At 34.3% G+C, this 12,802-nt stretch overlaps 1 protein-coding gene across 1 annotated transcript in view; it reads left to right on the top strand.

Moving 5' to 3' along the window:
• The window catches only part of LOC145687660 (glycine receptor subunit alpha-2-like), a 235,189-nt gene that overhangs the window by 157,001 nt on the left and 65,386 nt on the right, over window positions 1-12,802 (top strand). The window contains exon 6 of the mRNA XM_081761120.1: window positions 10,258-10,340. Within this exon, the coding sequence (XP_081617246.1) occupies window positions 10,258-10,340 (83 nt within the window). The remainder of the gene's footprint in view (window positions 1-10,257; window positions 10,341-12,802) is intronic.

Raw genomic sequence — 12,802 nt, 5'->3', positions numbered from 1 at the left:
AAGTGATTCCTATGTGGTGTGTGGCAAAATTTTAGAATTCATAGATCAAGATGCATTTAATAATATGTTAAAATCAAATTCGAAACAGGATGTACCGGTCAATGCCTCCAGCGTTAAAAACAATGTTCAGTGCTACATAGAATCACTACTTCATAGAAACTTATTCTATTACACTACTATAAGTTATATTATTATTTATTTTTTTTTGAAAAATCAAGCAAGTGTGTCGAAAGTTCGTTGGGTTCGGTAAAGTGTGTCAACAATCATAAAAGATTGGAAATCACTAGTATAGTTATATTAAACTTGTAGTTATATTAAACTTGATTTATGTATTTAAAAAAAAAAAGCATTAAATGAAAATTAGGTAAATACTTGAATCCGTTGAAGTAGTGGATAATATTTAACAAGCTGACCCTTGGCAGGACTTTTTCACACAAACAGTATTAAATTTGCAGTGAGCTGCAGTTTCCCCTAACTCATACTTATAACACGAATATGCATTTTTGTGTATATTAATAATAAGTGTTATATTGCATCCTATATTTTATTTGTTTCAAATATTACTGTTTGTCTTTTAAACAGTATAAAGTTATTTAGATATTGCTTCATAAGCGCAAAACTTGTATCGCCATCTGTCATCCAATATACTGTTCACATTACCATTAACCGAATATAGAATGTCAGCACTGAAATGAGTTTAGTCTATATGGTGAGCATATAATTCATGTTTGTCATATAAGAGAGTCTATGTAATCTATTTTTAACATTATGCATAATAAAGTATTGCTATAAAATAATATTTAAATCTTTATTTTGGAAAATAAGAAAAAAAAAATCATTTAAAAATATGAGCTCATATAATACTGCCAAATGAATAAATTTACTTCGAACATGAGAGATTTGCAAAATGACATTGAGTTTTGTTTCCAAACTCAAGTATGGTCCAACACCTAGTACTTCAAAATGAGCAAAATTCGTTCGTATTTACGAGTACTGTTTCAGATTTTAAGTAGGGTCTACACATTTTTCTTTTTTCGTTTTCACATGAAATCATATTTCATTCCTATTAATTTAAGTATGAGCATTTTGTAAGTAAATAGTCTAATACTAAAAACTCGTGGGTAAGCGGTTAGAGTACTTGTCTTGGCGTGGAAGACCCGGGTTCGATTCCCTACTAGAGCTCGTGTGGTTCGGATTCCACGGTAGTTCCACATCTCAGATACCTAGCGTCGCTGCTGGCAGGGACGCTAAACTGTAAATCCAATCAATGAAGTTTAATACTAAAGATTTAAATGTTATTTTGTAGTATTGTACTGCAATAAATGATGTTACAAAATGAAGGCAGAACTTATTTCTGTGGATTTACTACATAATACGATACATAACATTTTCGTATAAACCACATATATTTTAAAGCATCCTTTGTCTAGCCAGTTTTTTATTTACATTGCTAGATTTCTAAGTAATATTATGCATAAGTATGACTAGTCTTATGGTATAGCTGTATCTATCTGTCCCGCAGTTCATCTGGCTGGCTGTCAACAGATGTCAAATCAAAACCAGTAATAGATAGCGAGAAACTGGTTTTTAATCGATTTAGCGTCCAAACAATATATTCTATGCTCCCTAACCCTCTATTCGACCTGGAAGTGGTAAGCAAAAATCCGGTTTTAGAATGTAGATTTCCGTAAAGGAAAAGTGACAATGTCAAGAAATGGCTTTATGATGGAGACTTCGCGTCACATGAATTTTGTCTCGATATTTTCATCCTCTATCCAAACCGGAAGTAGTGAAAATATACGATTTTCGGTTTTTAACACTGATCGCCATAGTGATGAAACGGTAATAGATAAGAATAATACGTTTCTTTTTAACGGATTTAATATCCCAAGAATAAGTGTCGTATTCGACTTCATTTTTCCATGAAAGCGGAAGTGGTAGAAATCTACTATTGCTTCCTGTTCTCATATCGATCCCAATAGATCTAGGTTATAACGGTCGGAAACAGAAATAATTATTTTTTTACCCTTATTTTACAACCGGCAGATATAGACATACCATTTGGTTTTAGTGTTGAATTCGCATAGTTTCAAAATCTATTGTAGTTTTACAACGTCTACCGTATTTTTACAACGCGAATGAAACTCACTATTATTATCATTTTTAAATAAATTTCTATGGTTGGTTTTGTTAGTTCCATATTTCATGTGCTATTGTTTACCACTGCATTGGAATTTAGAAGGCAAAACATGATTTATTTTCATAATTACCTTCAATAACTTACGAAATGCGACCTCAGCATTACATAATTAAGTAAATTAATTTGGAAAAAAGGAATTATCAAAAACAGAACAAACAACCTTTTCTTTAAAAAAAAACTTTCCTTATATAATGTCATTCTAATAAAATATAAAGATATTAAATTAATATTGTAGTGCGTTTCTATTAAGTATAAAACAAAATGTTACTTGATTAATTACCGCTAAAGTGTTTAATTACTGAGTTACTGCTTTCTACCACAAGATTCTACATTATGCGCCGTGTCTTACTTTGATATAGTCATTAATTTAACGTACTAATGTCCTTCATAAACAGTATCAAATGTTATTAGGCAGTGACGTAGACAGAAGGACACATCCACAAAAGATTAGGAAATATAGCATTCAACAGTCGGTAATTATTATATCGTAAATACGTACAAAGAAATATTCTGCATGCATTTTGTAACAGCATTTATTGCATGGAGCAAAATTTCAATCTTAGACGCACTCGCCAATCCAGAAATAATGGTCGCCAGTATCTCTCACGTACAATTTATGAGAGGTCCCCCCTTCCCAACAGCCTTTGGTTTGACAAAAAAAAAAAAAAAAAAAAAAAAAAAGATTACGTTAAGCATAAAATTTCAAACCCAGACAATTAGATTCAGGATAATCAATTTTCAATTGGATAATTCATATACATGTTTAAAAATAACTTACTTAAGACTTCATGTTTGTGTAACGCTCTGTCTCTGCACTGTAGTACCAGTTGTCGATTGCAACCCTGTTGAGACTGCTGAAGAGGCCTCATCCCGGCCAAATTAAAATACTGCAAATTTTACAGTAATTATGTGAAATCTTCAAATAGATAAAAGGTAATTGAAGTGTGGAACAAAAGCGCCGTAGACAATATTATTTTGCGTGAGGTACCGTTATCACAAGTCACCTAGTGGCTCTCCGTTTTTAGCCTTTTAGAAACGCGAAAATAAATGCCGATTTTCGAAACGGCTCGAAATCGAAAGCAGATAAGTGAGTCGTGATAACGGTATCTCATGTAATAAAATGATATTGTCTAGGGCGCTCTTGTTTCACATTTCGATTATCTTTTATCTATTTGAAGATATCTCATAATTACTAAAAATTAGCGGTATTTTAATTTCGCAGGGATGAGGCCTCTGAAGCCTCTTTCACATGAAGCAGTACCCACAGGTAAAACTACACAAAATGTTACAATTGGAAGCAAATTTGTGGATCTCGTAATGAAGTTTTCACTATAAATCTTTCCATGTCCGTTGTGAAGACTTCAAATTCCGTGTTTTCTCTCACTGAATGACAATTATTTTTGTGCGAAATAGGAAGTGCGCAGTCCTGTTAGTTTAGGCACGAACCATTCCCACTAAACACTGATCGCCATCTCTAAATTCCTAGTCGCCAATGGTAACCTGGCGGCAGGAAATTTTGCGCCCTCATTTATTGTATTATATTACTACAAAATAACATTTAAATCTTTAGTATTAAGATATTTACTCATAAATTAGAATAAAGTTCTAAAAGTTTAATTAAATACGAATGAAGTATGACTTCATGTAAATACGGGAAACAAAATGTGTAGGCCGTACTTAAAATTCGCAACAGTACTCGTAAATATGAACGAATTTTGCTCATTTTGAATTCTTAGCTCTTGGCCCATATTTGACTGAATGCCATTTTGCAAAAGTCTTATGTTCGAAGTAAATGCATTCATTTGCCAGCATTATATGAGCTCATATTTTTAAAGAATTTTTTTCCTTATATCTAAAATAAAGATTTAAATATTATTTATATCAATACTTTATTACGCATGCTGTTAAAAAATATATTGTGTAGACCAGAGGCGCACAAACCGTTCGGCCCTACTTCAAAACTCAATATACATTTGTACACAATCGCAATGAAAATATGCTTTTTTTAACACAGAAATGATGGATGAACCATGAAAATTTGGTCTTACACTCCATTTGTGCTCTTTCTCTTATAAAAAAGAATCTGGTTCTATCATATTTTTTTTTTCTAAAAAAAATATAGGTGGAAGTATTTTACAATTACATATCGTCTTTTTGGCTACAGAATAATACCCGTTCAATACTACATATATAGACCTAGTTTCTTGTAATATTGTACCCATCGCAACAAAAAATTCTCGGTGCGCACCTGATATAGATTCTCTTATATATACTATGAGAAACGTAGATTTTCATGCTAACGATATAAACTCATTTCAATGATAACATTCTTTAAATGGTTAATGGCAACTTGAACAGTATATTGAGTGATAGATTTCGCTATATGTTTTGCATGTACGAAGCAATAGCAAAATGAATTTATACTTTTTAAAATAATCATTAATACTTGAAACTAATAAATTATAGGATACAATATAACACTTATTATTATAGTGCACAGAAATTCATATCTGTGTTATAACTATGAATTAGGGAAGACTAGAGCTCACTGCAAATTTAATAATGTTTGTTCACAAAAGCTCTGCCAAGTGTCAGTTTATTAAATATTATCCACTACTTCAACGGATTTAGGTATTTACCTAGTATTCAGTTATTATTTTTAATTCTTGAAACAAATTTAATATAACAACAAGCTATATCAGTGGTCCAGAGGCCGGTAGCTAGCCCAAAAATATAGAGGGGGTCGGTAGAGGTTAGGAGGGGCCGACCCAACCCTATTATAGTTCATCACCATATGGTTCATTTGCAAGCCTACCGTGACAATTTTAGAGGAGCCAGTAAAAATTTAGGAAGGGCCGGCCCACCCTATCTCCCCGTGGATACGGGCCTTGTGGTCCCTAATCTTCTTCGGTGGCCACGCGTAGCGTAGTCATTAACGCTCTTCCTTTCGTTCGAGCGAGCCCGGGTTCGATTTCTGGTGAGGACAAAAGATGTAACAGGTTTTTCAGATCAGCTATTGTGACTGAAGTTTTCCCTGGGTTTTTCTTATTCACACCAGACAGTCCGCTTCCTTCCTTCCGCATTCCTTTCTTCCTCTCCAACTCTCCGGACATTGTGATTGCCGAGGGACGTTGCTAGATTTTGTAAAGGAAAAACCGGGACACCAATACAATTTCACGTTTCCTACTCATTTGGTCAGAATCAATTTATTACCTGTCTTTTCCAGGCCACTACTCACAATTTTCCACTTCATTCTATACACAGTTAACAAACACGAAGCCCTACAAGAAATGTGAAAAGGTAAAATAAGAAGAGGTACCAGGCGTTCCTTATTCCGAATTTTTATTTTATTATTATTATTTTTTGTTTGTTTGTTTGTGTGTGTGTGTGTTTAACAAGTCCTAAATATTGCGCCAATTACGACACACTCTCTAATTTATGATTGAAGACATGCTTTTTTTTCTTTGTTGCGGTATCACCTGAGTCAGAAATACTACCTTCCGTTTTTACGAGACATGCTAATTCTTGCGGGTTGAATTTTTACAATCTGAAGAACGGAAACCGGGACAAACAGGCGTCCCGAAAGCCTTTTTCGGGACAGTGAATTCTTTCATTGAAAACCGGGACTGTCTCGGAAAACCGCGACGTCTGGCAACCCTAGTCATCCCGCATATGTGTGACGGGCTAACATGGCCATAGATACCGAAATCCCAGAAATCTAATTCCTGATCCTAATCCTAATCTATTTTAATTGCTGACACACTTTACTAAATGCCGACAAAATTGCGACACATTTGGTTGATTTTTTATTACTAATAATATAAATTATATTAGCTAATAATATAAGTTTCTACAAAGTAAGTATTCTATGTAGTACTGAACATTACTTTTATCGCTGGAGGCATTGACTGGTATATTCTGTCTCGAATTTGATTTTAACATTACCAAATGCTTCTTGATTTTTAAATTCTAAAATTTCGCGACACACCGATTGGGAATCCCTAAACTATACTATTAACTTCCCTGTATGACCCTTTGAATATATCACAAATAGAAAACATATTATGCATTAATTTCTATTATTTTCGATGTCGAGATCTCATTAGTGGTTACAGATTTAAAACATATATGTCTTCATAGCGATTTTCGATATGAAAGTAAAATGAAACACGTGAATATTTACTTTCTGCTTTCACTGAGTAGTATGATAAAAACGAAATAGTTGATAATTAGTATACACTGCTGTTTGTGAAAATTGCAACACTTAGAACGAATTCCGGAAATGTTTTCTAATTCACAAAATTTATACGGCAGTATATGACATACAAAGGATTAAACTTTCAGCGGAATCTTCTATACGTGCACCCAACATCACTTTCGGTTCTGTGCACAGAGTAGTACTCGAGAGAGAGGCTTACGCAGCAGGTACTGGAATGTGGACAATCAAACATAGAGCGTGTAACAAGTGTCACTACAACTCATTGATGCCAAAAGGGGAAAATTTAAACACATAATTTTGTTCAAATTGTGTCAGATGATCGGTCTAGGGAAAAGCTGCTTCCCGTATCTCGAAATTAGTGCACTTACACTTTTTAGTGGAGCTATATTGATGGACACGTAGAAACAATAAAGAGAAATAAAATGAAATTAAGTTGATTTAACTTTCCATGATTATGCATTTAGGTTCATAGGGACGAATATTAAGAAATGCGAATGTTTATAAAATAATTAATGAAATGTGAAAGTGTAAGGAAATGGAAGAACCCGAAAAACCTTATTATGATTTTGTCCATTACAAATATCAATTAACCTGGGATCGAACCATGGCCCCTTGCACCAGACGAACGCTCTACCGGCGGGTGTCTCTCTTGAATAACTAAAAGAGAATTATACACAAGGACGAACGGACAGTAGGTCGCACAATGTGAAAGCAACACAATATGGCAAGCGTTTTGGTTATGACGGTTTGTACAGCGTCATCAACACTAATCGTTCGGCGCTCGAGCGCGCTGTTTGTCTGCGTCGGATGACGTTTCAACGACACCAGATGGAAGCTGAACTGGCAGTAAACATGTCTTGGTATCAGCTTCTATAAACGATTCAGCCTACAATGGACACTCGTAATTTTTTACTTTTGTGTTCAGTGTTAGGATCAATATTAACAGACGAAAATCATATTCACGAAGAAATTAAATGTCGGCTAAAAGCAGGGAATTCGTGTTACTATTCGGTTCAAAATCTCTTGTCGTCACGAATTCTGTCGAGGAATTTGAAGCTTAAAATATATAAAACGATAATTATGCCTGCTGTTCTGTATGGTTGTGAAACATGGTCGCTTACTCTGAGGGAAGAACATAGACTGAAAGCATTTGAGAACAGGATCCTGAGAATATTCGGACCCAAGAGGAACGAGAATGGGGAATGGCGGAAGCTTCGTAACGAGGAACTACATAGTTTATACGGTTTACCCAACATTGTTAGGGTCGTCAAGTCTAGGAGGCTTAGGTGGGCAGGTCATGTAGCTAGAATGGAAGAAAGTAGAAACGCTTTCAAAGTCTTGACTGGTAGACCCATAGGAAAACGACCATTAGGAAGACCTAGGCGCAGATGGGAGGACAATATTAAGATGGATCTCGCAGAGATTGAAATACAAAGTAGAAACTGGATGCAATTAGCTAAGGATAGAAGTCAGTGGAGAGCTTTTGTGAACGCGGCACTGAACCTCCGGGTTCCATAGGCCATAGAGTTAGTTAGTTAGTTCAGTGGCAGATGGTCATGTTTTCGGACAATTTAAATTTCAAACTGTTCTACAGTGATGACGGGATACCCATTAGACGCTATAGTACTGAGTGCATTACCGATCAGTATAGAGGTCGAATGACAAATGTTATGGTATGAAACATCATTGGGTATAACATGCGATTCTACAATGTTTCTCTCCTAACCGAGTCGTAAGCCTTTCTAAAATCAATAAATAATTAATGTACCAGGGTATTGTGTTTCCACTTCTTTTCGAGTATTTGTAGAATGGTAAATATCTGATCGATAGTTCATCGATTTCGCCTAAAGCTGAACTGATAATTCCCAATAATTTTATCTGCATATGAGAAAAATCTTGCGAATAGAACATTCGAGAGAATCTTATATGATGTTGACAGAAGAGATATGTCTCGATAATTATTACAATCAGTTTTGTCACTTTTCTTGTGAATTGGAACAATTATTTATTCTTTCCTTTCATGAGGGAATTCCTCCTTGTTCCAGGTAAGGACAATGAGTGTGTGTATCTTGTTCCACAGTTTTTCCTCTCCAACTAAAATTAACCCAGGAGGGAATTCCGTCTACACCCGGAGATTGCGTCTCCTTCAGAATTTCGTCTACACTCTGAGGCTGTGTCTCCTTAATTTCTTTACAGTGATTATGGACATATATATATATTGACCGCTTATCTTGCTCTCTCGCATCAGAAAAGCGTAGATACTCCCCGTTTCTTGTAAATTGTTATAAATGGTATTATAGTCAATTGAAATGTTTTCTTTTCTAAGCATGTGTTGAAATATCATTCCTCGAAGTTTAGGTGTAGCTAAAGCGCTTCAGTGGACCAAAAACCAGTAAATTCACCACCTTATTTAATGATAAATCAATAAAAGTTCAATAAAATAATTTACAAAAAAAAAAAAAAAAAAAAAAAAAAATTAGCAATTCAGTTTTCATGTACCCTCATATTTAGAAGTTAACGACGGCAATGGCCATAAGTGTTAAGAGCCCAGAAACCTAATTCCTGATCCTAATCGACTTGCGAATGGGTTGTCGTTACTTGTACTGGTTCCATTTACTCTGCGTCTACCGGCATTAACTGCCATCTGGCGAAATTTGGTGGAACTGTTTGATCGATGAGTAGAACAATGCTAATGGTTTTCATCTTCGGGTGTGAGTGAATCTTTTGTCACAAGAACTTTGTGGATTAAATGAGAACTTGGTAAAATTGTAACTTCATCGTTGCAAATTGTTCTAAGATAAAAATTTGTAGCATTTTTTTTACAGAAATGTTTATTTTTAAATTTCAAAACCTTGTAAATTTAAAGAAAAATACACTGAGAAAAAAATTGTAGGTGGCGCACTTAAAAAGATAGGTTACATGAGTAATTCCTGTTGTTTTTGGACTTAACGTACAGCAGACGTATAACTGAAAACGCGTTTTATAATAATTTCTGTATAAGTGTTCCATCCATACATACTTTCCGTATGAAACAATGTAGGCAGTCAGGATCTCACATACAAATGGACGTATATAACATATAGCTGACGAAGGTAACATAAGTATATGCATGTGATATACGGAAAACTGTTAGATGTCAGACATCCTGCAACAACATGATGTAACATCTAAGGGTAATGCCTATGTTGCATACGGATAACGTATGCTCCGTACTGATTTCTATAGTAAGCAAGAGGATACCGTATATTTTTACAATATACCGCTGTCCGGAGAACGCATTTTTCTCTGTGTACCTCTTAATAATTACATCTTTATTTTATTAAGCTTGATTCAGAAATTATCCACACGTGGGGAGTCATTGAGGCTCCAGGGAGCAATTGACATGGAACATCTTACATTGGTGGTCCTTGCCCCCTCTCCCTTTGTAAGTAAAACCTGAAATGACACTGATGGTCTACTCTGAGGTATAGTAGTTTTTAACTTTAACATCTCTGCTGTAGCATGGTCCGTATAATTTCAAAACTTGTACAGTACATTACCGAGATGGAAAATACGTCAACTGCATCGTTCGGGTTCACAATATGTTAATTGAAAACTGAATTTGTATACATAAAATTTCCATATTAGATTAGGAAACTTTATACAGGTAAAACACATTATTTCTTTGTTATTTTTTAATGTAATTTTCTTTTGTGTGAGAAAATCGTATAGATACTTCCCTCACATTTCGAGTTTCATTACTGACACAGTTAACACGTGCAAACTACAAAAACTGAAACATTCTAACAATGTATCTTTTTTAAATAACTAATTTCTGATTCTCTGTTAATTATTCTAGGTTGACATTGAAGTTGTCCTGTGCAATGAATTTTCTGATTTATCCACATGACACTCAAGAATGTAAACTTCAAATGGAAAGTTGTAAGTATGGATTTTAAAATATAGAATTCTATAATACAGTCAAAAAATAAGATATGAAAATTAAAGCAGAAGAATGGAAATTAAATTTTTGGAAAGAGTTTCTTTTTGCGAACAGTTTCCTTCTTTAAGAACGCGAATTTGGTGGTCTTAAACTCCCTCAATATATATATATATAGGGCGTCCATAAAGTCCTTTGTCATCCCTAAAACTCGGAAACGGTGAAATAAATGTCAAAACGAGAAAACACATATTTCATAATTTCAAAAGTACTACGTACTGAGGGAAACAAAGTTGCCCCAGGGTCCCTCGGAGGGTCCCAGACGGAGTCCAACTCAAAATTTTCAAATGGCAAGGGGTGTCAAGTAGTATATCGTTTGAAAGCTATTTTCAAAAGAAAGACGATGGAATAAGTTTCGATGCTCTATAGCAAACCTGTACAAAATGGCGGCAGGTCAAAATGTTAATACAGTTTGCATTGAAAAGTCTTTGGTCACCCCTAGAAATCTGAAATAGCTCAACAAATATCAAAACCAAAAAAACACGTATGCCATCATTTCAAAAGTACCAAGTATTGAGGGAAACAAAGTTGCCCCAGGGTCCCTCGGAAGGTCCCAGGCGGGGTCCAACTTAAATTTTTTAAATGACAATCCACTCCTGGTTTCAAATTCATGGTAGATTTTTTTCTATCAATCAGTGCATCTGGTAGAGACGAAACACGTCCGAATTTCATTGAAAAATAATTGTTTTACGATTAAAAATAAGAAAAATGTAGGAGTTTTTGAGGTTATTGGCGGCCACCTTGAAAAATGTCACTTCTAGTTGTCACATTTTGGTAAACTTTTATTTCTGTCAATCAGTGCAACGAATAGAGACAAAAACTGCTTACAGACCTTTTGTTGAAATTTGTTTTAGGTTAACGTTTCCTTTCCGCTAAATTGACCCGACTACTCCCAAATGTTGTTGGTGTTGTTTTGAAACACCATATATATATATATATATATATATATATATATATATATATATATATATATATATATATATATATATATATATATATAATAGCAAAATAAACGTTCTTCACATGGGGAGAATACGTTTCATTTTGACATAAAGGGCTGAATTTGGATTTAAACTGCATCAGAAGTGATACTTTCGTCTCAGCAACCCCAGAAACTATGGACTCGTCACTAATATCGGTCATTTTCGAACATTTTTATACATCTTCTCCTCCTCCTCCCCCAACTTGCGAGGCTGAACTTGGACTTAAACGGTATCGAAAGTGTCACTGTTCATCACAGCGACCCCGGAATCTACGGATTAGCGGCTAACATCGATTATTTTCCATCATTTTTATATATCTTCCCTTCCCCTGCCCTAAGTTGCACCAACAAAGTGATAAAAACCATTCCAGGCCCGAACCTCATCTAGGTTGGAAATTTGACTGAGATCGGTCAAGTGATTCAAGAGTTATAAAGTCACAAACTTAGTAATTTTCATTTCTGTCTCTCTCTCATATATATATATATATATGTATATATATATATATATATATATATATATATATATATATATATATATATATATATATATATATATATATATATATATATATAGAGAGAGAGAGAGAGAGAGAGAGAGAGAGATAGGGTGGCCCAAAAGTAGGTATATAGTAGCGTACTGCATTTTATATAATTTATTATTGTTATCCATAAGGTAGACTTAGTTTCTTTATTATTTGTTCTTAATATTTTTTTTACTTACATCTTCAGCTCGGAATAACCGAAGCAAATAAACCCATAAACTAGAATATTATACTTGATTAATTCAGGGTGTATACCTACTTTTGGGCCACCCTGTTGACAGACAGACAGACAGACAGACAGATAGATAGATAGATAGATAGATAGATAGATAGATAGATAGGTAGGTAGGTAGGTATAGATATAGGTATACACGTATACTCTCCTTGTGATATTGATTTTTTTGACAGGTAAATCAAATGAAGGACGATAAAGAAGAAAGTCGACTAACTCCCCTGGATTTTTTTCTTCTAGATTTGGAACTGTTTAGCAAATGACTGTGTTTACTTCTATTAATATACATAATTTGTGTCGATGTTACTAGATGAAGATAGTGTCAATGTGTACCGGATTTAACTACTATCTGCAAAGAGACGATGTAACTGTTTAATACAGTCGTAGATCAATTATATGGTTCAAATTCATACGGATACTGTGAATAAAATAATGTTGAAGGGTTGGATTTAAATATCGTTTTATATATGTAACATACGTATGTAATAAATACTTCCAGTTACCTAGCATGAACGCTTGAAAGTGTGAGGAAAGGGTTGTAACTTGAGAAAAAAAAGCTAAAATCATTTTCGTTTGCAAATGCTGTTCATTAATTTATGTATCCCGTGTGTAATGTAATTCTATGAAAATTGAAATGAAATCTTTCAT

This window comes from Thermobia domestica, chromosome 6 (genome assembly GCF_964235325.1).
Source record: "Thermobia domestica chromosome 6, izTheDome1.hap1.1, whole genome shotgun sequence".
NCBI lineage: Eukaryota > Metazoa > Arthropoda > Insecta > Zygentoma > Lepismatidae > Thermobia > Thermobia domestica.
The sequence above is the reverse complement of the archived record's forward strand: the minus strand, read 5'-3'. Positions and strand labels throughout refer to the sequence as shown.